The sequence below is a fragment of the Crocodylus porosus genome, unplaced genomic scaffold (assembly GCF_001723895.1).
Source record: "Crocodylus porosus isolate Cpor-Errol unplaced genomic scaffold, CroPor_comp1, whole genome shotgun sequence".
Lineage (NCBI taxonomy): Eukaryota > Metazoa > Chordata > Crocodylia > Crocodylidae > Crocodylus > Crocodylus porosus.
In genome coordinates, this window is record NW_017728912.1 from 24,165,053 (window position 1) to 24,190,409 (window position 25,357).

Below are 25,357 nucleotides of genomic sequence, written 5' to 3' on the forward strand. Positions count from 1 at the left end.
ATGGTGACCAGGTCCTGCCTGCCTCATTGAGCTCCAGGGAGTGCAACATTTTCCACAAAGCAAGCAGCATGATCTGCCCTCACAAATCAGTTTGTTTTTCCAGGATGTCTAGCAATGAAGGATTGCCAGCTAAGATGCTAATTGTTGGTGCTTTTGAGTAACCTGGTAAATGCTTCTTAGGACAGGCCCTGTTAGAAATTTTCCGGATGCTGATATGTGAGTGGGTGAGCTGTGTTTATACAGGAAACAAGGTTGTTTTAAATTAGGACAGTTAATTGCTGGAGTGATTCCATCACCAATTGCTTGCAGATTGCATGATCCAAAATAGACATTTTCCACTGCATTGTAAAAGTCTGATCCTGGAGAAGTTCTCCATTCATTCTGATAAGCTCTGGCTCTCAAAGTGAATGCAGCCAGGTGCATGTTAGAGGGAGAGCAGACTGGGAAAGACTTTTTCTTCCCCCATGAAAAGCCTTTGAAATTTCAAAAATATTTTTGTTCCATACTGGGATCACTGTGATCAAATGAGAATTTTCAAAGGGAGAGAGGAAGAAAAGTGTAGTCTGGTAGTTAAGGCACATCCCCGGGATGTCAGAGCCCTTGGTGGTGCTTTAGGATGAAGTCTTGAACCTGGGTTTCTGACCTTGCAAGCAGAGGCATCCAATCATCCACAGCATCTGTGACGCATGGGGGCAGTGGCAACTTTTGGCTCCTGTGATGCTACCTGCATGATTGTGTAGCTGCAGCAGCACCTGTTTCTTTTTTCTGCCCCTCCCAGTGCCAAGTCAGCACCCAAAGCAACTGTCCCAGTTACCTCACCCTAGTTATGCTACTGCGCCCAAGTGAGTGCTCTTAGCACCTGCCAATTAATGACTCTAGGATGGGTAGGTTTCTCTTGCTCTGTGTCTCACTCTCTGTCTCTGGTGTTGACCAGCAGGTCTTCCCTGGACTTTGGAAGCCTTTCCTGGAGGGAAAAATAGTTTAGTCCCAACTGGTACACTGCTGCACAAAGTTTTGGTTTTGACCCATCAGCATGTTCTGACTAAAACTATTTTGTTGAAAAAATCCCAGCCCAGATCTAGTTACAGTAAAATGGGGTTTGAAATACAGAGATGATCTCTTGCTGCCAAGAATAACTGCTGGTGTTCCTGGAGAGCTTACCTCTGAAAATGGGGAACTCCTAATCAACATGAGCACCATGTTCAGGAGACAGCTCTGAGCTGCTGTCTGGGCCCTGCCTTAAAAAGAGCCTTGCTCCTAGGAATGTGGACAGATAGCATGCCACCCTAGAGAGAGGCAGTCATGTTCTGAACTATCTGGAAGTGTTTAATGGGCTTTCAGAGGTCATGCCAGGCACTGTAAATATGTATCTGTGGCTGTAGGGCTGTTGTGTGACTCTCTCTACTATTGGTTTGTTTTGGCTGAACAGTTCAGGGCCATCTCACTCTGGGAGGACTCTTTCTTCCTTACAGCTCTGCTGCACAGGTCCCTTGAGGTAGCTGGCCATCTGGGGTCATAGGTATCTCCCCAGTCTATCCTTGCCTTCTAGGAAGAGGCTGAATATTATAGCATAGCTCAGCCCGGGTGCAGTAGATGAGGCCCAAAGAGTTTTAAACCATAAGGCTTGAAGTTAGGCTCTTTAGTCCATGTTTCTAATTGAATAGCTTGAATTTCACAAGCACTGGGTCCCTAGGCAGTATTTACATGCTTCATTGTAGGCTGAGGAGCACTATGGAGTAGATTTTCAATAGTGTCCGGAGGGTTTACTAGCACAGGCCTTACACCCTGTCAATATACTCCACTGAGCTGCAGCCACATAGTCTGTAACAGTAAGGATAGTTCAGTAGGAGCACAAACCTGTAATTGAGAGGCCTGGGTTTGATTCCCAGCTGGACTGTGGGCTTCATCTGTGACCTTGGACAAGTCACTTAAAAAAGCTTTGTCATCCAGTGCAAATTAGGCTGTACAAGCTGGCCTCTGATCTTACTTTGGCAGCTAGGCAAACAACAAACCTGTGTTACTGCAATGTCACTGCTGTTGTACTAGAAGAAGACTGTGTACATCTGTGTGTGCAGTAGTCACATCTCCAATAGCAGAGAAGTTTACATCTGCCTTTCTGTAATCCAGATTCCCACACATAGAACAGGCAAACAAACCCCCTTGCTACTGTGGAGCATGGTGAGCTTTGCAATTAAATGCATTAGAAATTGTAAGGCGTGCAGAAACTGTAGTTATGTGGTTCCTGGATCGCTGAAAGACAGAGAGACAGAGTGAGAGACATATCAGGTCAGGTTCATTCTGCATCGTCCATCTCACAGTGCCTAATGCCAGAATCTTGCTTATCATGGTCTCTGATTTGGTTGTAATTCAAGCATACCAATTTTAAGTTGGCCCTGCCAACCCCACATTATCAGGTTCATATTTAGGAAAAACAGATTTTAATGTGCAAATTAATTCATATGCTAATAATCTTATTTTTGTTTTTGCTTCACTCTTCAACTGAACAATATAGCTCAAGGCCCCTAGCATATTAGCAAAGCTTCTAGTTTCTTTTTAAATGGAAAAAAAAGTGTATAGGCAGTGATGCACCACACCATCTGCATCCCCCTTTTCAAAATCGTAGCTCTGACCATGAATTGTGGCTGTTATAAAGTGATGTGGCTCATGCTCCTATGTGGAGTAGGGAGGGAACAGGGAGTAGGTACTTTTCCATTTCACACCTGGCATATGAGTCCAAAGAGACCATGTATAACCCACATAAAATCGAACAGTCCCTAAAGTGCTTCAGTCTCTACAGCAAGGTGGGCACTAACAAAAGTCTCATCAAAATCAATGGAGAAGGATAACTTTCACCCTCCTCATCCTGCGCCTCTCAAGTACCTCTCATTGCAGGAGAGACTCTGGACCTCTAACTTAAGAGAGAAACCATCTTCAATGAGGAAGGTGGCAGAATAATCTTAAGAGCAACAACATTCGTAGAAGCATTAAACCTCTGCCCTATTAATCCATTCAAGAATCTTGACTCTGGTTTTTAATTTGTGTCAGGTGCCTCTGCGTTTCTCCACTTGCATAAACTCCCTGTGTTATGGGTGGAGATTTTACATGTAGCCTTACTTGTTCCTGACACCCCCTCCTGGGAGGCCACCTAAGAGTTGGCTGGGAGGCTTGGCTTCATAGTTTTTCTGACATGTGGATGTTGTTCTATCCAGCGGAAGTCAACTTCACTTCATTTTCCCCATTCCAGGGTTTACTTTCCAAAACAGCTCCTGTAGTACAATGTGTTCTGCTAAATAATATCTGTAATGCTCTAAGCTCAGGCCACAATGCTGCTAAGGCAATGTAGGACCAAGGGCCTTTCCCAAGCTAAGAGACAGTGGAGTAACAAGCAGAGTTGGTGCCTGGAGCAAACCCAGAGTGCAGGGCATGGTTCTGAGAGCAGGGTAGGGGCAGCAGTCTTACCCATGCCAGGAATTCCTAAATAGTCCCTGACTGAGGTGCTGCTGCTGTGTGCTCTGCTTGTTACTCTTAAAGTGGCAAGTAAAAGCTTCTGGGGCACAGACTCTGCGGGGGTGGGGGACAATTCTGCCACCCCCCCTAACTTGGTGACCCTCTCTCTCACCTCTAGTTATGCTACTGCTAAGGGAGGTAGCTCTGAAGAGCAAGTGTTAGGTTATTCTCTGATCTAACATTCAGAGCGTACCCTGAGTAAGAGGGAATTCTTGGGGAATAAAGGAGCCCCATAAATTAGAGTAATACTTCTGTTTGAGGAAGAAGCAACCAAGGAGCTCTCCAGTTACATTTCTGAGGCAAGCAAAGAGAGCCAGATTTAGAGCTTTTAGTAATAGATGAGCAAGTCAAGGAATCACGAGTTAGGTTTCTGAAGCATGACGAAGCACTGGGAGGGAATGAAGAAGGAGGAAGGCAAGCGCAGTGATTAGGGTGCCAGGAAGGAACTAGGAGGGTTCAAGTTACCTGAACCCTCCTGATCAACCTGGCTTTGACATGACTTCCTTTCCTCCCAGGGATGTTGTGAAAGCAAATACGTTCAAGTCTGTGAGGAATTGATGTGCTGTAGTATCATGGGGGCTGAGCTTGTGAGTGCCGTGCTGAGATGCACAGATAACTAATTCATCTGAACGAGAGGTCTTCTGCTATTTTCTCCTAAGAAAAGGGGGTTGTGATGGGAGATTCTCTGGTCCCTGGTGGCCATTCCAGGAGCTATACCTTCATAAACACTGAGTGAATTCTTCAGGACTCTTGGATCCAGCACACAAGCAAACTGGTGCACCTTCCTGGCATCCCACTGAAGTCGGTGGCGTTTTGTCTGAATATAGAAGCTCACCTACCCACAGAACTGAGACCAGTTTATCCACTGATTTGATCAGAGGCATAACCAGCATTTTTTGTGTTCTGGATAGTAGGCATAACCAACCATCTTCCCCCTCTAAATTGGCACCTGCGGTTGGTGCCCTACTTGCCCAGCCCTATTTACTGGATCTGATACGAGAATCCTTTCTTTAGTTTTCCATTTTAACCAAAAGTATCCTCATTTTAAAGCCTGAGAGGGATTTTGAATACTTTGTGTAGGTCCAGCTACTTTGCCAATCTACTTGCACGCTTGAATTCTCTTTTGTTACCTGATCAACTGGCTTTGACATGACAAGGCAATTCATGATAAGTGATGAGCCAAGGCTCCATTCAGTGGGTTGTTTGTCTCTGGGAGGCCTTGGAACAAGGGGAAAAAAGCTTTTGACCATGTGGAGTGGGGATGTCTCTTTTTGAAAGAATCTGTGGCTTTAGTTTAGGGTATTATTTTTAACACACAAGTAAAGTTTGTGTTCATCTGCAAACCTGCAGTAATCTCTGACAAGGTATACTCTGAGTAATTCCATTCAGAGAAGAGGCAGAAGGCTTTGCCTACTGCTGTAGAACCTCCTTCTGCATGGTGGGCTATCTCTCAGAAATGCACTAGGTAGGGAGGGGATTTCACAGGTAACATTGCACTTAAGCATCTTTTTGTTCTGCATTTATACATCACATAGCACAACAGGGTCCTGAGCCTAGTGGCTAACACAAGACAAGTGCTAAATAATGATAGAGCCAAATGCTAAATAATGATCAATTTGCTCTTGCTCTTAATCAATCCCAAAGGCTATTATCCTGTGACTAGCTTCCTCTTTTGGATGATTTTTTTTTCCTCTGGGGTTGGGATTAATTTTGAAATGTCTGAAGCCATTTTTTTCTCAGGCACTTTAAACCTCCCTACAAGGGAACCTTTGATAAGCTGATGAACTAGATTATCCTGTGTCTTCATGAGAGGATGCCAAATAAGGCCGCTGCTCTCTGTGGGTGCAACATAACTTCCTCAATTAAAATCATTAAAGGTGATTTTTCAAGGGAGCTGCAACTCCCTTCTTGGAGCTGCTTGCTCCTCTGTCTGCAGTTGGTTGTGTTTGTTCACTGATGAGGCATGGCCCCATATGCTACCCACAGTGATTTGTATCACTAAGGGTACTGGGAAAGCTGCAATCTTGCCTGGGCCCAATTTTGTAGAGGTACAAGGGGTCCTCGTACCTGTCCAGATATACCTGCCTTTTATATTAGGAGGACCCCAATTTGGTATCTTAACTAGAGTGAAATGGGACAAGTGGGCAAGATTCTCTACACACCATCCCTGCAACCCCTTGTGTGTTTCTAAGCCCTAGGGTGTAAAAGGCAGTTATTTTGCTATTTTTGGGACCTCCTGTGACCTCCAGTGATGAGATCAGCAAGCCCATGTTATAGGTGTGAATCCTCTGATCTAACTGAACTTAACTAAAAGTTTCCAGCTGTGCCGCATGACCTTCCTATGTCTTCTTAATACTTGCTTGAGTTTGGGCCATGTAGTCATGTCCATGGCAATCAGTTGGACATTATTCTGAAAAAGACCAAAGACCAGAGTGAACATGGCACATGCTGAAATGCCATTCAAAGGTGCACTTAATTAAAAAACATAGTTAGAAAAGTGATTAATATGCATGAGTGGCCTGAAGACTCTGTTGCAGAAACCAGCCTTTCCTGTCTGCCCTTTGGGTTCAATATTATCATCTAGAACACTTCTGTGAGTGGAGATGCAGACTCCTGGAACTGTCTCTAGCTCTGGGAGTGGAAATGCTCTGTGTACCATTTTGGCCTTGGATGCACAGTATCACTGATGCCTCTTCTGAGAGGAAAGTGGAAAAGATTGGGCCTGATTGCTGGCTGATGTAATTCCATGGGAGTAAAGGAGCTAAACCAATGACTAGGTAAATCATCACAGTTCTACTTGGGTCAAATAAACAGATTTTTGATGTAAATCTATGTAACTCTGTTAGGTTCAGATCTCTGGCCAGTATAAATCTGTGTGACAGCAGGCATGCAAACCATTTGACTCGATACTCATTGTCTTATGTATTAAAAAATCTATTTTTTTTCACCCTTTCCAAGGCTGACCCACTCGGACACACAAATGAAGCATCTGGAGCCATGGAAGATAGCCCTTATTGTTCTCTCAGTATTGGCATTTCTGGCACTTGTCATTGGTCTGCTTGTGTTTTTTCTGAGCAACGGTAGGTGCAACAATCTTGTGATCCCCACACAAAAGTGCTGTAAGTGTTGCTGGGGATTCAGTACTGCATTCTTCATGTTATGTTCCAAAGATAAAATTCAGTCCAGTGTGGAGAATACCCATTAGGACACACTTTGGACCCCTTTTCTGTCCCATATTAGTTAAGAATTTAATTAAAAGTTCCCTAAGAACATTTTAAGGCATGCTAGCTTGTCTGAAGTATAAATTCAAAGTCCCAGTCTCTTCTGTTTCTGTGTCATTTGGCTATCTGTGATGAGGTCCAGGCAGAGTGGACAATGATCAGTTGCCTAAATGATACAGAGGACTGCTTACTCCCATCCACTGAATATCTATGCATACACATTAGTATTTTATGTATTTATGACTTGGAGTTGGGTTTTCTATGGGACCTGAACCAGGGACCTTTTAATTCCAAAAGGTAATTAGGTATTGATCTTTCCTTTTGTCTCCTCCTCTCTAGAAGAGAAACACTATTACACTGCGAAATTTAAAATCACTAATCGCCAGTACCACCCCGACTTTGAAAAACAAACCTCAGAAGAATTTAGACATCTGAGCTCAGAGATCGAGAGATTGGTAAATCAAAACTTCTCTTCTTCACCATAGAGTGTTCTGAGAGTGTGACTGGAAGTAAGACTGAGGTGCAGTTATGCCCCATGCCTGAATGCTCAGTACCAGAGGGAAAAGTGATTCTCTGAGCAAAGAACTGAACTGACTCTCAGAAAATTCATGTTTTAAATCCTGTTTCTGCTGTTTGCTTAGTGTATAACCTTGCACAGAACAAACCCTTTGTTCTTTACTTTCCTAATGGATGAAATGAGGATGAGGATGATAATTCCCTCCCTTGTCAGGGATGCCACAAGAGTTAATTAAAGTCTGTAACATCCTCGGGTAGAAAAAATGATATTCTGTCTCTGAAAGGAGGATACCTACTTATGTGGCCCTCAGCATGAGTATATCTGAATGCCTCACAGTTTTTGCAATGTTTTTATCCTCACAAAACCTCTGTAAAGTAGGTTGGTTCTCATATTATTCCCCCATGTACAAATGGCACAAAAGAGGCCCAGATTCTCAGAAATATTGAGGCATCATCAACCTTCCATTGAAATCACTATCAATTTGACTATTAGGGGAGGGTGTTCATCGAGCCTGGGTTTTCTACAGCCCAGGCGAGTGCTGCAACCACTGACCAACAGTTGTGTTCTCTCCTTAGCAAAGGAGAAATAACTCAGTGGTAGAGCACATGCATTGCATGGATGAGACTCTGCTTTAGTGTCTGGTATCTTCAGGATTTTTAAAAGATACCAGCACATGTTCTAGAGTTTGGTGATAACTCAGAATTTTGCAGCCTTGAATGTGTATGGACCAATGTGCTAATTTTCAAACCCCAAGTGGCAGTATAGACCACCAAATTAAACTAGAGAACAGGATGAGCACTTCCATAAGCCACTGTCTAATGCACAGAAAGAAGAATAGTGTTATGGAAGTCTTCAGTTGGGTGACATTCATGCAGCCTGTAATCTATCATCGCTAGAGTTTCTAAAACAGAGAGAGCTTTCTAATAACCAGGGTGTTGTATCTAGCACACAGGGCTTCCTTTAGACACTGCTTTGATTAAAAAGAAGATGAGTTAGTCATGGAACTGGAAGCTGATGTTTGCCTAGAAGCCAGTGTTTATGATCTGATTAGATTTAACCTGAACAAACCAAAAACTCTCTCAGGAAATAGAATTACTTGGTGCTTCAGAAGGGCCAAATTTCCAAAACTAAGGAAAATCATGAATGAAACTGACTGGGAGGAGATATTTTGACAGAAAGTCAATGGAAAGTGGGAGTTCATTTCTAAAAAGAGTCTATTAGATGGCCCAAAACCTGTCATTCCAAAATGAAAAAAGAGGTCAGTAAAAGCTGACTGAAAGCTCAGCCTGATTCAGGTGTGAAGTGAAGCCAGAAACTGGAAAATACATAGCAGTATATAACAAATGGTAAAGGGGAAACAAGTTGGCAAGCAATATATTATAATGTTACGATAATGAAAAAAAACAAGATAAGGGAAGCTAAAGAGACAGAATGGTATAAAATTAAATGAAATTAAATGGTACCTAATGCTTCCAGACACATTTTTCTAAGACTTCTGCTTGTTTTACACTGGTTTAATTTTAAACTGCATTTTAAACTTCACTTTGAATGCTCTAAGTGTTCTGTCTGTCATGGCTTAAGTATATCAGTAACAAAATGGTAGGCATACATTCCTAGATGGATATCAAAAACTGCATCGATGTAATACACTTGATTTTTGGGGTTGTTGTTTATTTAATTTTTTTGGGGAGGGGAGGTTGAGTTGTTAACTTATTACCACAAGATATTTTGTTTTGAAAAACGCAGAATATTCTGTTGAAAAGCAGAGAGAATACTAAAGCACATATTAAATAGATTAAAAACTGGTTGACTCATCGTCTCAAAAAGTGCTATCAACAGGGAACCAGCATTGAATGAAAATGTTTTCTAGTGGGGAACATTTTAAATGTTTCCATTATATATTGCAGTGATATAATATAGCAATGATCTGATTACAAGTTATCCCACATTTTCAGGTTGAATTTCAGGTAAAACAACTTTTTCTCTGAATAAGAGTTGATATCTAATAGATAAAGCCCTCAAAGTGCTGTTTCCCTTACAGAATCTCACAGCAGAGTCAAGTAACCAAGGAAGGGGCCCAGAGAGCTAAATGCACAGAAAACACTGAGAGAAAAACTCAAAACCCCCACTCCCGTGCATCTGTACCCCCACCCCCAGACTTGTTATTTTTATTTTTATGCATAAAAAAACCTGAAAGGACAATTTCAGGATTTTTGGGGAACTGTGATAAGTCAGTTCCACATATGACTAGAATGCAATTTTTACTGTTGTTCTGGAGAGGAAAAAAGGTTGACTTTTATAATCATAATAATAGAGGTGATTTTAACTCTACACACTGCTTTGGTGAGATCACTACTAGAATATGAGGGTGTGGACCCAGGCACATTCAGAGCCCATTCAAAGGTTGCTGTGTCCTAATTCTTACTTGTTGACAATCTGGGGACTAGACTAAGGTAGAGAAACTGCTTCAGCTTTAACACTGCTTCATGCAGTGGTAAAGGTGGAGAAGTTTTGTGACTTTGTATTGTTTCCAACTTGCCTACAAGTAACAATAAGGAGAACATAAGAGCTGCTGCTCTTTGGAAATGTTGCCCTTTCGACCTGGCTCCAAATGGACATGCACTCATACCCTGAGGCAGTGGTTTGGTGCTCTGATTTTAAAGATAATGCTGAACAATTGGAGCAGGTTGAACAAAGTATGGCAGAGTCACCAGCATGATTCAAGAACTGGAGAACATTTTCCTGAGCAAGAGACTTAGACCCCAGTCTGTTCATCTTACCAGAAAGAAGATTGAGAGGAGACTTGATTAAAGAGTATTGGGTCCCTCTGTAGGGAGGAAATGCTGAGTACGAAAGGGCTCATTAATCAAATGGAGAAATGCCAAGCAAGAACCAATTGCTGGAAAGTGAAGCCTGACAATTCAAATGAGAAATAAGGTTCATGTTTTTAAAAAGTGAAGGTGATTATCCAATGGAAAAAAAAAGAAAAACAGACAAAAACAAAGAACTCCCAAGGGAAATGGTAGATCACTTGGCTTATCAAGTCAAGTCTGGCTGATTTTCTGGACGTTATGCTTTAGTCAATATGCTTTACAATGTAAAGGTACCAGAGATGCGTAAAATATCAACCTAGATGATTTAATGACTCCTTTGGGCTTAAAACACAGTTAATCCAAATATGGATGTTCAGAAATGGATGGAGTACAGGAGTTCAGTTGCCTTTCATTCTGGTTACTCCTAAAACCCAGCATCTCATAATAAAAATGTGATATTACTATTCATAAGTTTGTATAACATGTTCTATCCCTTTAACAGATTACCAGGACATTTGAAACCTCCTTTTTAAAGGACAGATACATCAGATCCCATGTGGTCAGTCTAAGGTATGTAAGATGAAAGGCGGAGATGGGCTGAAACATCCACCTCCTCCTACCCCTTGAACAACACAGGATGTGTAGCTAAATTTTCACTCTGGGAGGATGCTGAGCATAGCAAGATGATGAGGCCTTGTTTCTGTGTTGCTCTGCCTCTGTGTTGCTGTGGTTACAGAAGAATTGATTTCTTCTAAGATGGAGTTGAGAATAGCAACTTTGCCTTATGTTTCTGAATGCTGACCTGTTCCCTGTGCTACAACAGCATGAAAGGGTAGTTTTACCCTGTACTGACTTCTGAGAGAAAGGGTGCTGTCTTGAAGTGAAGGCACTGGTTTAGGACCTTAGGTGATCTAGGCACTCTGCTCCACCAGAGGCTCCCGGTATTGCTATTTACCCTCCCTGTATCTGTTACATAAAAAGGGGGCATAGCATATTCTTTCCCCAGTGTATATAGTAAGGATAAATATATTAGATGGTGTTGTGCTTGGATACTGTGGTGCTGGGGGGGACAGAAAGAAAGGTCATGTGAATAAATAGATGCCTACACTGAAGCTGTTGGACAATGAGATCTTTTGGCCATCTGGGTGAAACTGGTTTTTCTCATCTCTAGATCCAATGATTCTAACGCAGCCAAGACTTTAATAAGGTTAGCTAAAAAAGGAAAAACTGGGCTGGTGGAAGAATGCCAAAAACATTTTTATTTCTAAGTGTTTGAGGTGGAGGCTGGACATTTTAAGTTGCAGCAAGGGAAATTAAGGTTGGATATTAGGAAAACCTTTTTCACTAGGAGGGTGGTGAAGCACTGGAAAACACTGGAATGGGTTACCTAGAGAGGTGCTGAAATCTCCATACTTGGAGGTTTTAAAGGTCCATTTCTGACAGAGTCCTGGCTGGACTGATCTAGTTGGGGATAGTCCTGCCTTGAGTCGGGGGGTGGATGGTGGGGGTGGACTAGATGGCCTCCTGAGGTCCTTCCAACCCTAATTTTCTATGATTTGATGATTTCAAAGGGCTCAGAATGAAGTATTTTAATTGATGGCCAGGGTTTCTTAATGAGAAGCTTCTGGCTTCGCTAAAACTTTTGGTTATGGATCTCTTGTTGCAGCCATTGTTGGTTTCCCACTGATGATGACTTGCATGGAGTTGCACCTAATGGTGCACCACATGGAGTTGCCCCCATACTTTGCTTCTTTCCTTGCTCATGGGAGGATTCTTCTGATTTTACATGAACAGTTTTGCTAGTATGACCTAGTGCAGGTGAAACCTGTTTCCTGCTGAAATGTGTTCATCCTTTCTTTCACTATTATGTATCAGACTGTCAGCCCTTGGGTCTGGACTTGAGGAAATAATGAAAACTAAGGAGGCACCAAAGGCAAATAGGTAAACTTGTCAATTACTCTCTTTTCTGTCTTGTCGTGCTGCCATGGTTACAGAAGAATTGATTTTTTCTAAGATGGAGTTGAGAATAGCAACTTTGCCTTATGTTTCTGAATGCTGACCTGTTCCCTGTGCTACAACAGCATGAAAGGGTAGTTTTACCCTGTACTGACTTCTGAGAGGAAGGGTGCTGTCTTGAAGTGAAGGCACTGGTTTAGGACCTTAGGTGATCTAGGCACTCTGCTCCACCAGAGGCTCCCGGTATTGCTATTTACCCTCCCTGTATCTGTTACATAAAAAGGGGGCATAGCATATTCTTTCCCCAGTGTATATAGTAAGGATAAATATATTAGATGGTGTTGTGCTTGGATACTGTGGTGCTGGGGGGGACATAAAGAAAAGTCATGTGAATAAATAGTTACCTACACTGAAGCTGTTGGACAATGAGATCTTTTGGCCATCTGGGTGAAACTGGTTTTTCTCATCTCTAGATCCTATGATTCTAATGGAGCCAAGACTTTAATAAGGTTAGCTAAAAAAAGAAAAACTGGGCTGGTGGAAGAATGCCAAAAACATTTTTATTTCAAAGTGTTTGAGGTGGAGGCTGGACATTTCACGTTGCAGCAAGGGAAATTTAGATTGGATTTTGGGAAAAACTGTCTCATTAGGAGGGTGGTGAAGCACTGGAAAAGGTTACCTAGAGAGGTGGTGAAATCTCCATCCTTAGAGATTTTTATGGTCTGGGTTTGACAGAGTCCTGGCTGGACTGATTTAGTTGGAAATAGTCCTGCCTTGAGTGGGGGGGGAGGGGGTGGATGGTGGGGGTGGACTAGATGGCCTCCTGAGGTCCTTCCAACCCTAATTTTCTATGATTTGATAATTTCAAAGGGCTCACAATGGGGCTCAGAAGGAAGTATTTAATTGATGGCCAGGGTTCCTTAATGAGGAACTTCTGGCTTTGCTAAAAAGTTTGGTCATGGATCTCTTGGTGCAGCCATTGTTGGTTACCCACTGATGATGACTTGCATGGAGTTGCACCTAATGGTGCACCACATGGAGTTGCCCCCATACTTTGCTTCTTTCTTTGCTAATGGAAGGATTCTTCTGATCTCCCATGAACAGTTTTGCTAGCAGAAACTAGTGCAGATGAAACCTCCTGTTACCTGCTGAAATGTTTTCATCCTTTCTTTCACCATTATGTATCAGGCTGTCAGCCCTTGGGTCTGGACTTGAGGAAATAATGAAAACTAAGTAGGCACCAAAGGCAAAAAGGTATACCTGTCAATTACTTTTTTTCTGTCTTGTCATTTTGCAGCCCAGACTCTACAGGAGTGGTGGCACAGGTTGTGTTGATGTTTGAGTTCGTCTCAGCTGATAGCCAGACAGGAAACCAGGAGCGAGTTAACAAGGTTCTGTTTAAGCAGATGAAGACATACACTGGGTCCTTGGAAATTGATCCGTCTAGTTTCAAACTCACAAGCAAGTATCTGAGGCTTAATTTGTACCATGGTTGTTCCTAAAACTCTTCCTCTCTTGGGGCAGCATGTTTCATTTGGCTGTGCAAAATATGAGTTCTTCCTTCCTTCCTTCCTTCCTTTTTCTCAAAATAACATGAGTAGCTGTGATCTCTTCCTTGGCTGAAATCCTGGACACTGTAACTAGAAGTGGGGCAGACTCATGCAGATCAGATCAGTGCTGATTTACACCAGCTGGAGCACCATTCAAGTCAATGGGCCAGATTCCCAACTGGTATACCAGTATGCACTCATTTACACTGGCAAAGGATGTCTCAGTGTCCCTAAATTTCAAAGCGTTCTGCCACCTGCTTTTAATCCTTCAAGAACATTAATGCAGGAATATTTGGAAAAGGGTCACACTTAGGTCACCTTAAGAGCTGCACTGACCAGCAGGGTAACTGAGGGCTGGGGAACACGACACCAGCAGGGGATGAGTACAATCAGAGGCTATGTATCTGTCCACAGCTGAAACTTTTCCTTTCTGAAACATTTCAAACGCCATCTGTCCCCACCCTTAGATTGTAATGTTCTCCTGCAATGTCTGATTGCTTACCACCACTGTGCTCCAATAGGGCACAAAACCCTTCTGTCTCCAAGCACAATCATCTGTAAAAGAAGACTTATCTGATACATCAGGGCTGGTTAACCTGTAGCATGCACGTAGGTGGCATATGGCTGACTGATGGCTCTACTGCATTATCGACATTGCCCTCTGCAGCCATAGAAAGACGAGATGGTTTGTGGAAGCTTCAGGAATTGCTGTGACAGTGCAGGGGCATTATGTCAGACTTCATGCTAGCTGACTTCTGGGCTTTTCCCACTCAGTGGTTTTCTGCAAACAGGTTCTCCTTCCTTCGCTTGGCTCTGCTAATCAAGTTTGACATTTGTAGGAGCAAAGTAGGACATCATTTACAAGGATTTCCCTGTGGCCCTCCTTAGAAAAAAAGCTTGTTTTGCAGACTGGAGGAGCTGGGAACTCTACTGGGAGAGCAGATGGCAAGGTCCCCCACCCGGTGCATCTACACTCTGATCTTGCACAAGATCTTTTGAGCTTGTTGGTCATGCTCCCCTATGGAGCCTTTTAACTAATTGCTTACAAGGGCAATTATGTTCCTTCTATAATGATTAGGTGAGGCACCAGCATGGCTGTTTTTAAAATAACTAATTGCATTGACATGTCAGAATTTAACAGTCCAATTATAGTCAATGATTACTTTTTAAAACTGCAACTCCTGAGACATAATTTGACTAGTTTTATGGCTGAAAAATGCTGCAGACAACTTTCAATTCTTGGCAGTCCTGTTCTACATGTGCGTAATGATAAGGTAATTATCCTAGCTATATTGAGCAGTTTAAAGGAATATCAGAATTATTGCACTGTATCACATGGAGCATGCATCTAGTGCGGCATGTCTCCAGCAATATCGGCTGCCCCAAAGGGGTGGGGCACTTTATGGAACAATCTCTTTTATGGGAAGCTCCTTCCTAACCCCAAGGCTCTAGCAGTTTGTTAAACCCTGATTGAGAAGTGCTAATATCCCCTGTACCTCTTTCTCTCTTTAATTTACTCATGGATGGTCTCATTGTCCGTATACTGGGTTAACTCTTTCCTCTATTCTTCTAAATTTCTAGTCTTGGTGATGCCATGCTGATGTCACCAGCTAATTATACACCATGTGAAAAAATCGTTTGGTTAATGTTAGATTTGCTGCCTGTTATGCAGTCACTTATCCCTCTTCTCCAGCATATGCAAGGGAGTAAATAGCAGTGCCTTTCCATTACTTTGTTATGATTCTAATGTAAAGTGTCTACAAGGAATAAATGGGTAGCTGTTGATATAGGTTTGTAAAGATGTACTTTTGGCAGAGCTGCCAGCCTCATTTGATCTGAATAGATCCATTTAGGGTTTTATGCCAAACTCATCAACTAAGTTTGTGCACCAGTTCTGAGCAGTAGCTGCCTTTGGGGAATTGCTTTTGATCAGGCACATGCTCAATCCACGATCAATCTTGAAGCCCAGTCAAAATAAGTGATTACTTGCATGTCTTTATTGTTTCTGTATCTGACTGAGCTCTCAAATGGCCTGCTGCTAACTGTTTAGCCTTACAGTGGTAAGGCATTACCACTGCTGTGTTTTCATACCAGTAGCAGAGACCTAGTTGACTGCGTTGATCTGAAGGCAGGGTAGATTTGTACCTTAAAGACTTATCTATCTATCTGTCTATCTATCTATCTATCTATCCTGCTTTAATACCACAAGCCCAGCAACACCCTGTGACAAACTGTCAGGGTGACACCTGTCCCCTAATTTTCCCCCACTGTTCTGCTGCGTATCTTCAAGGTACAGACTAGCTTTTGGCCCTGGGCTAACTTCACCCCCAGAAAATCTGAGTATCCCTAGTTCCTGACCAGACCTTGCAGCTCAGTAGAGGAAACCCTGTGAGCTTACTGGGCATTTAGCCCCAGTTTGTGAAATATTAGGGACCTGCTATCTCTGTGGGAAAGGAATGCTTGTAGTTGTCAGCTGACTTGAAATCACTCAAAACGCAACAGATTTATCATATTAGACAGAAGAACATGTGAGAAAAGAAGAAAAAGAACCTGTTAAGTTTGGAAGAAAAATACAAAGAAATAATGTCTGAAATCACTGACATCTACCTTTTCACCTGGAGCAGTATTTTCAGTAGTTCTTCTTGCTACTGGGTGCATAGACACATGCTATTAATGCTATAAAGGCTTACTGTGCACTAAAATACTGTACAGTAAGCCTTCCCTGGGAGCACATCTACACATGCTCCCTACTGGGAGAAAATCAGTTCCCAACAGGAACATCCCAGTATAGGGCTGTTTCTACCCTGCTTTGGCTCCCTGAAGCAGCCAGCAGGAACAGGGGCTGGCAGAGAACAAGGGGGCTTGTCCTGATGTGTACCAGACTAGAAGAACTCATCTGGCTGCACCAGCAGCTGTTTCCTTGCCCCCTGCACATTGGGAGGGGTCCTGATGTGCATGAAGCAGGGAGATAGCTGCCGCTGCAGAGCTTTCCCAGCCCCATGCACAGGGGTATAAGCCCAAAGGGGCTTCCCTGCACAGCGAGGTGCTGGATAAGAGCTGTCCCACTTCTGGGGCAGCTCCCAGTCAGCCACCAGATGGGTGGGGAAATACCTGAGCAGCTGGGGGCATGGCCAGGAGCTGTTCTGCTTCTGGGAGACAGCTCCTAGCCAGCCCCCAGCTGCTCAGGGAAACCTCTGTCCAGCCAGGGACTGGCTGGGAGCTGCCCCAGAAGCTCCCAGGTGAGGGCAGAGAGCTACCTTGTTGCGGCATTACTCAGCTTCTGCAAGGAGCCAGGGGCTAAGCGGTGCCAGGACCTAGGGAGTTCCCCATCCCCTCTGGCCCCCTGATGTTGGGGTTGACTGGGAGTGAATTTGCTCTCAGTCAGCATCTACAAGTGCATCACTGCACAGTATCTACTGCACAGTTAGTTTTCTACCTGTATTTACAGGTAGTAGCTAACTACTCAGTAGACTGATTTACTGCATAGTAAATGGTGTGCACATGTAGCCAGTGACACTTTGCTGCATTGTGCATTAGTCTTGTGCACAGTTAAGTGTCTAGTGTAGACACTCCTACTGAAACGTATTTTCTTGATATTCACTGGTGATTCCTCCAGCTTGTCTACCTGGTGTCCCTTCTCTCCCCTCAGACTTGAGGAGTCTTCTCTGACTTGATCTGATGAACATACAACATTCCTGTTAGAGATTTCAACATAAATCCCCCAGTTCTGAATCTGGCCTTATCTCTTCTAGTCTAGTCAAGAAGGACAGAAATATTTACATCCTTTGCATATGATTTTCTTTCTTTCCTTGCAAATAGTAAGAGTTTGTCAAAGATTGGGCCAGACAGAGGTGGCCCAATGATGAACAAGGCAGAGTGAAGTCACTCTGGTAGTCTGAGAGTTGCTTCCCAAAGTTATATTAATCAACATCAGGTGTGGGAGGCAAAGACAGGGCATTGCCCTGGTGAACTAGAGTGAAGAATAGCCCTTGAAAAGGCTGCTAGAGGGTCCCATAATAGCCTATTGGGGATGAACCCATTATACCTTCTTGGTCATTGTTATAGTCAAAGAAGACAGCAATATATATATATATATATGTATATATATATATATATATATATCTCCTCACATATGGTTTCTTATTCCATAAAATAAGATTCTAATAATATTTTCTCTGCTATTCTTTTAGTCTATTAAATGAGGTAAGAAATATCATTAGTTTCTGCAAGAACTCTCCTTCCCTGCCAATGGTGTTGTCCTTTGTAATGCAATCAGCTATCAGTTGAGTTTAAAATCTCTTAAAGCCTCTCAGCAAGGCTTCTTAACTGCAAGCAGGGTACAGACACTGGCTATTGACTAATCAAGCAGGTTATACTTGCCAATTAACCAACTAATGGCTTCCTAATCATGCAGGCTTTAAAACATATATTAAACAATAAGTCACGAATATATAAGCAATACAGATGAATGTATCTTGTTATTAGTTCTGTTAGAGACCAAATAGGAAGATAGTTAGACCAGTTTGGGGAAATATCTGTGTATGTGTAAGCAATGCCTCCCCGCTCCCCAGAATTAATCACTGCATATCTGTGAACTCTGTGATGCATCCAGCCAGAGTTTATTTATGCATGACAGGACTGAAAGGAAATCCACTGTGGCCAGAAGCAGGTGCTAACCATGTTTCATTTTGTTTTTATTTCAGGAGTCAAAAGGGAAAGTGGTGAAAACCTTCTCAACAACTGTAAGTATGAGTGATTTCTTAATGATGCTGGGGGATGTGGCATTGTGGGGTTCCACAGTTATTGAGTCTTGATGATTTCTTGATGTGTTCAGGGTGCTAAGATAAAGATGATTTTCAAAGTGACTATGCTGTGGATGATGCACAAGTCAGAAAATTATCCAGTTTACTTTCTCAGAGCTGTGCTGGTTTTGCATTGCTAACAGGATTCTACACTGGCTGATTGTGGGGTGAGTCATTGTCCACATTGGAGCTCACCTCAGCTTTAGTGAATGACCCATACTCTTTACCAAAAGGTAGAGTCAAGCTTTCAAGGGTGCTCACCGTGGATCTTACATCCCAACTTTAAAAGATAATTGTGTGATTAGGTCTCTGCTAGATTGCTGTATTAACTGTTCTCGCTTTCTTAGTTGAATGTGGATAACTGTATATACTGCTTTTATCTTACACTTTGCCTGTGTCTCCGATACGAGCTGAAAACTGTATTTGCATAGCTGGGCCCCAGTCTGAGGTTGGACTTCCAGGCATTGCATAATACCAATTGCAATAAGAACATACCTCAAAAGTCCTTTGAAGCTGATACTATTAGCGCCCCCAAGCCCTATTATTTGAAGATGCAGTCATACTACAGAGTTTAATAATGGTATCCAAGCACATTCAAGGCTTTAATACTCATGGGAAGGAAGATCATGAACTCTTTTGGTGACAGATGTAACCTGCATCATTTGTATCCAGTGACTCAAGAACTTAAGAATTCAATTCCCTGATTTCTTGTATAAGAAATGTACCTCTGTATTCACTTGCAATTTATGGTATTTTTGCCTAAATGGAAGCTAAAGCTCACTGAATCAGTGCACAGCAGCCTCAACGAGCTTTTTATGAAGCCAACACCCCATGTACTTGGTTATATTTATACCAGAATTGCTCAGGATCATGTCACCTGCCTAAGTTGCCTGTCTTCCTGCCTAAGCTGTTAGGCCATGTCACTATTGAACATGCTGCACTGAAGCTGAAATGACCAGTGACTCTACCTATTCGGCTGAGATGAGAGGTGGTGCCTGGTTGCTTCGCACCTTGCTTATATATTTCTCTGCTGGGTTGTAAAGGGTTTCCCCATTCCCCTCAATTTGTTTTGTTTTATATGTAGGGTGTTGGCTTGCTAAAAAAGCTCATTAAGGCGTCTGTGCACTGATTCAGTGAGTTTTAGCTTCCATTTAGGAAAAAATACCATGCTTCGGTGAGGAGAGAGAGGGAGAAGAAGGGCTTTTGTTGTGCCTATACAAATATATAGAGGCACATGCCACCTGCTGGTATGTCTTGAATGCCAAAATTGGAATTGCTTGCATAGCCTTTCTCAAAAGCAGTCAGAAACCATCTCCCTGCCTACCTGGACCTTGGATGATCCAGCTTCATCCCCACAGTGGAATGCAGCTGTTCCTTGCTGCTTCAGATGCCTGTGTTGGCCCATGACAGTACTCCCTTGGGTAGCTGAAACTGGCTACAGCAGCTGTATGTTCACCTTCTTTTCTACATGCACCTAATTTGTTTTATTTCCTGGTGGGGTTTGGCAACAGTTACCAACTATGTTGGTCAGCCAGCTGAGGGAGGGTCTATCTCCCATCATCCTCAGACTTTCATTTTTACACTGATTTTGACAGACAACAGCATCACTAAATCACTGAAATCTTTCAGCTCTTAGCTATGGCATCCAGGATGCCTTGGTTCCCATCTGACTCTGTCTGATATGTTGGGGAGCACTGCTGCATTGACAAATGTTATACTCTGACTTTTGAGAGGTGTTCCAAGTGTGATTGGACAGTGTTCATCCTGGACAGAGCTGGCTGCCTCAGATCTGCAGGCAATTACAAGATTTGCTCCGTGGATCTTATCACAAACCATCAGCATCTAGTAAGAGAAAACAAGCCTGGATTCCCTGAGCTCCTCTTCTGAATGTCCCATTAAGAATGACAGAAGGCGTTGGCTTTGAGTCAATCTTGGTTCTGTGTCCCAGGCAGATGCTGATGGCTGCCTTTTCACCAGAGCTCTGTTGCTAGCAGTTCTCATAGATCTCAGTGGGTGCTACAAAATCCAGCCTCTTCATTTAGTTGCTTAAAATGGGAGCTGAACTCCACTGAAAGCCCAGCCATGAAGGTCTGTGTTTGTACAGTTCATGCTGGCCTTGATTCTGCTTACTCAGGCCAGAGCTCCTAAGGTGCTCCTAAGCTCCTAAGGTGCTGGACACTGTCCAGTCGCACTTGGAACACCTCTCAAAAGTCAGAGTATAACATTTGTCAATGCAGCAGTGCTCCCCAACATATCAGACAGAGTCAGATGGGAACCTTGGAAGGTGCTAACATGCTGAAGTCCTCTTTGCCTCCAACATGTACTCTGGTCCTCTCTGTGGCCTCACCTCCAGCAGCCTCAGCCTCCTTAGCACCTGACAGGCACCCACTTGCAGAAGCAACTGATGAAGCTTCTGCTGAACTCAGGCTCATTCCTTCTCACAGTGACAGACATACTCCCCTGGCAACAGCAGGGAATTGGCCCAATTGTCATTGTTCAATCCAGGTCCCCACAGTTTCCTGAAGGGTTTCCTACCAACAGTGGAATGACAGTGCAGCATCTAAACACTGTTAATAACACTTCCACTCATGGTGCCAGCAATCTCCAAAGGAAAAGTCAGGCTTTGAATCCTAGGACACAGCTGATGCCAGGGCCCTTTTTAGCTACAGAGTGGTGTGCATGTGAACATATAAGGTCTCATCCTGTGTGACTGTGGTTGAATGCCAAGTGTTGTGGTATTTTTCCTAACCTTTTGTTTATCCTAAATTTATCCTTAAATTGTTCTTTTATAAGGACCGTAATATAACAAAATGCCAGCACCTATTTCTGTGTACCATGCTGGGGGCCTTCAAAAAAGAAATGCTTGTTTTTTTCCAACTCAGAGAAGTTAGGCCAACCCTTTCTTTGGCAGGCTGCGGGACACGAACACAGATGGTGTCATCTGTGGGAGTAGCAAGAATAACAGGGGGCCGGCTTGCCCAGGCTGGGGAGTGGCCATGGCAGGCCAGCATTCAGCTGAATGGCGTGCATCGCTGTGGCGCATCAATCATCAGCAACACATGGCTTGTAACAGCAGCACACTGCTTCAGAGGGTAAGTCCCCAGCTCTGAGAGATATGGCCACAAGGAACCATGCACAGTCTCACTCCTTAGACCCTGTGATATTTGGAACCAAAACTGGACTGCTAAATGTTCCAGAGTCCTGACCTTCTGATCTGGTTGCTTTGGACTTGGGGGTGGGGGCCCCAAAATGGGTGGTCAAAGGCAAAGGCTATATTTTATTTTTCTGTCCTTCCAGAACTTGGGCTGCTGGGTACCAGTTCAGCACTCAGTGCTGGTCCCAGGTCTGTTCTGACCTTACAGCAGCTGGTAACTTCTCCCTAGGTGGGTCCTGTATCACTGCAGTGCTCTAACCATCCTGTCTGCTCTGGGCATTTCCCTGATGCATTTGATCGTGGCATTTAGGCACCTGCCTGGGAGCTGAGCCCTTTTAAAAATATGGCTCTGCATGTTGCCAGCTTAACCTCAAATCTCTCTTAGAGTGAAGGACCCTCGTTTGTGGACTGCCAGCTTTGGGACTGTGAGAAGACCTCCTAAAGAGAGAAGATCCATCCACAGCATTATTGTTCATGAACGATATGCTAATTATCTTTATAACCACGAGTATGACATTGCTGTCATGAAGCTTGCCACTCCTCTGAGCTTCACAAGTGAAATACACAGTGTCTGCCTCCCAGAATCATCGCAGGTGTTTCCGGAGAACACCAGCTGTTTTGTCACAGGATGGGGAGCTTTGAGGGAGGATGGTGAGTGTCTGTCTCCCTGCCTTCCAAAGAAAACTCCCATTGTCTGTTTAACATTTTTAATTCATTTTCAGTCACTCATCAAAATGAAACCATTATTTATTTCATTGGCCTGGTGGCTCATTAGCTACTAAGGCAGCCCACCAGGAGCAATGGTAAATTGATCATCTCTTGCAATTTTTTTTCAATCAGGGTGGGATGTCTTTCTGAATGGGATGTTTCAGCTCAACCACTAACTCTTGTATCTATGGTAGTTACTTATTTGGTAGGACAGAATTATTCCTTTCCATGCAGGGACCATCAGGTAGAAATCTATGACCTGGTCAGCACAGGGGGTCAGACACTTAGGTGATCATAATTGTCCTGTCTGGCCTATAATTCTGTCAGAAGACAAGTTAGATTTGCACCTTCTAGACTGACCAAAGCAGAAATGCATAGCATAAGGTTTTATAATCATCAGGCTTACTTCTTCAGGTGCTGCCTGGTGATATCTTCAAAAACCCACTGCTTAAGAAAGCGTATGCTATACATCGCTGTTTTAGTTCATTTAGAAGGTGCAAATTTACTGTGCTTTCTGCGTGAGTTCAGGTTGACATAGCTACCTCCCTCCCTCCTAAATTCTGTTGCCTTCTGTTGATGTGACAGCAAAGCTTAATATTTGAACATAATACACCAGTTGGCTCATCCCATGACATGACATTTTATCTGGCTTTTCAGCATGGTTCATAACATGATAGACCTGCAGACTGCTTGTACAGGAACAAGAAAGGACTCTGGCTCATTGCTCCTTCTGCCGTTACAATGACTGAGCAGATTTCATTCATTCCCTCAGCTGCTGACCTCTATTCTTTGCTTTTTCTTTTGCATTCCTATTTGGTATAAGCTCTTGAGAACCTAGTGTCTGTAAACTGTATGTTGACTTACCATAGATGTTTTCATCCTTTAATTTCTGTCTGGTTGCAATTCAGCTAATTCAGGCCCCAATTTAGCACAGAAGCACATGCTTAATTTGAAGTCATATTGATGTCAATGGGACTTAGGCACTTATTTAAACCTAAGAGTGTGTTTATGAATTTGGCTGTACTGGAGGCCAAACCTGCATTTCAATGCTAATCTCTTGCTGTGTACTTAGATTGTCCAAGCTCATGTTCTGATTGACTCCTTGGCCCTTCCTGAGGATATTACTAATATTCATTAACTTCCTACAGTTAATGAAGTTAACTGAGACCTCTGCATTTAACAGGCACAAGAAATCCCTTTCTCTTAATGTTAAATAAGTGAAGCTAAAAAAAGTAATGGGGAGGGTTTATCTACGGCATCTTGTTGGAGAAGGAAGATGGAGAAGCAAAAAGAAAAAGTTATGATCTTCCCATAGCATCAATCCAGCCACCTCACCTAGGTGCCTATATGGCCAGTGAGTTTTTTTTGAGAGCCTGGCTACTTGTTTCTCACTTTCCTTGGCTAATAGATTCCAACTGTAAGTTCTAAAGCCACTTTTTCATGGCAGGTCAAAGCGTTAATCAACTACGGCAAGCAGAAGTGAAAATCATTGGCACTAATACCTGCAACAGCAAGGAAGTATACAATGGAGCCATAATACATGGGATGGTGTGTGCAGGATACTTAGAGGGGAAAATAGATGCATGTCAGGTAAGTCTTATCACAACATTGAGAACTAGTCTGAGTGAGAGCTGATGAGTGTATCTGAAATAATGGCATTCCCTGTTTCCGGTCTTCTCCAGACATATAGATTTTAATAGGATCCCGCTAACAAATCCAGATCCAGCTCATAGTACTGATTCACAGAACCCTGAATGCTAGGGACAGGAGGTGGGCTGAAGGGGGAGGCTTTTAAGAGTTAATTTTAGAGTAAGTAATAGTTACTTCTCCAAAGGTAATAATCAGAATAAGCTCTTAGTTGTGGAGATCAGGGATGATGTTAAGATATAAGTAAGAGACCACATCAGAGGCCATGTGCCACAGTAAAGAAATGGGACATATCTCAGACAGTTGCAAACAAAATGATACACAGCAAATTCTTGGCAGCGTAAGCTAGCATAGCTCTTTTGACTTCTCTTGGTCTTATACTGATTTTCACCAGCTGAGGATCTGGCTCTCTGCAGGATATTTATATGTAATATGAGAGAAAGTGTTGGTATATGTGAAGGTATGATGTGAATGTTTCCTAGGCATGAGTCTGAGATGGACATGCATAGATATAATCTACTGAAGATACTTATAGACTTTCCCATCTGACACAGCAAAATGGCCTATGACTTAGTGGAGCCTTCATTGTTCTTCATGCCTGAGCAACATTGTTGATCCCTTTCCTGTGCACTTTCTCCCTGGGATGCATTATATGATGGGGTAGAAGCACCTGCGCTGGATCAGCTCCAGCTGTTAGCTTTGTATGCATGCAGGGTGAAAGGATATTAGTGCTGCCCTAACTTTGCAGCAACCATCTCTCTGATTTAAATTAGAGCAGTTAAGCTAATGCTTCAGTGCTTTGTCACATCACTTTATTAGTATTATGGTACTGGTATCATGGAGGTATCCAGGGCCCCAGACAAGAGATGGCCCTGTTGGGCCATGCACCATGCACGCCTACCCACACACACACACACCCACACACACACACACACACACACACACACCCGTACCTGCCCATCAATTAGGCTCCGGAGCAGTGAGAGACACGCGGGTGAAGCCCGCTGCGCCCCCGCTCCCCCGAAGCCCCGCAGACACCCCCTCAGCAGCCGTGGAGCCCCCTGCCGACCCCCAGCACAGCCGGAGGTAAGCGGGCTCGTGGTGGGAAGGGGTTAACTCCTCGCTCCCTGGGAGAAGCCCCCCAGACACCCCCTCAGCAGCCGTGGAGCCCCCTGCCGACCCCCAGCACAGCTGGAGGTAAGCGGGCTTGTGATGGGAAGGGGTTAACTCCTCGCTCCCTGGGAGAAGGCCGCTGCCTGGTGCAGGGCCGGGTCAACCCCCGCCCAGGCCCCTACTTGCCCCAGCCCCTCAGGCAGCCCCGCGACCAGAGCCGCACGAACAGGCTGCGTAAACAGGCACTCGAGTTAGCGCGGAGTTCACGTGGGAGAGGGCATGGGAGGGCACGAGACCCTGCCTGTGAACTCCCAGAGTAGTCAGCCCCAGCCGTAGCCAGCCTACCAGAGGCATGACATGGATGGGCAC

The 25,357-nt window shown here is 43.6% G+C and overlaps 1 protein-coding gene across 1 annotated transcript in view; it reads left to right on the plus strand.

Annotated features, from left to right (window-relative positions):
- Window positions 1–25,357, plus strand: part of LOC109309304 (transmembrane protease serine 11B-like protein) — a 30,275-nt gene that overhangs the window by 1,905 nt on the left and 3,013 nt on the right. Inside the window, exons 3-10 of the mRNA XM_019533968.1 lie at window positions 6,466–6,587; window positions 7,068–7,183; window positions 10,561–10,628; window positions 13,312–13,475; window positions 18,268–18,306; window positions 21,278–21,458; window positions 21,906–22,171; window positions 23,676–23,818. Of these exons, the coding sequence (XP_019389513.1) occupies window positions 6,466–6,587; window positions 7,068–7,183; window positions 10,561–10,628; window positions 13,312–13,475; window positions 18,268–18,306; window positions 21,278–21,458; window positions 21,906–22,171; window positions 23,676–23,818 (1,099 nt within the window). The remainder of the gene's footprint in view (window positions 1–6,465; window positions 6,588–7,067; window positions 7,184–10,560; window positions 10,629–13,311; window positions 13,476–18,267; window positions 18,307–21,277; window positions 21,459–21,905; window positions 22,172–23,675; window positions 23,819–25,357) is intronic.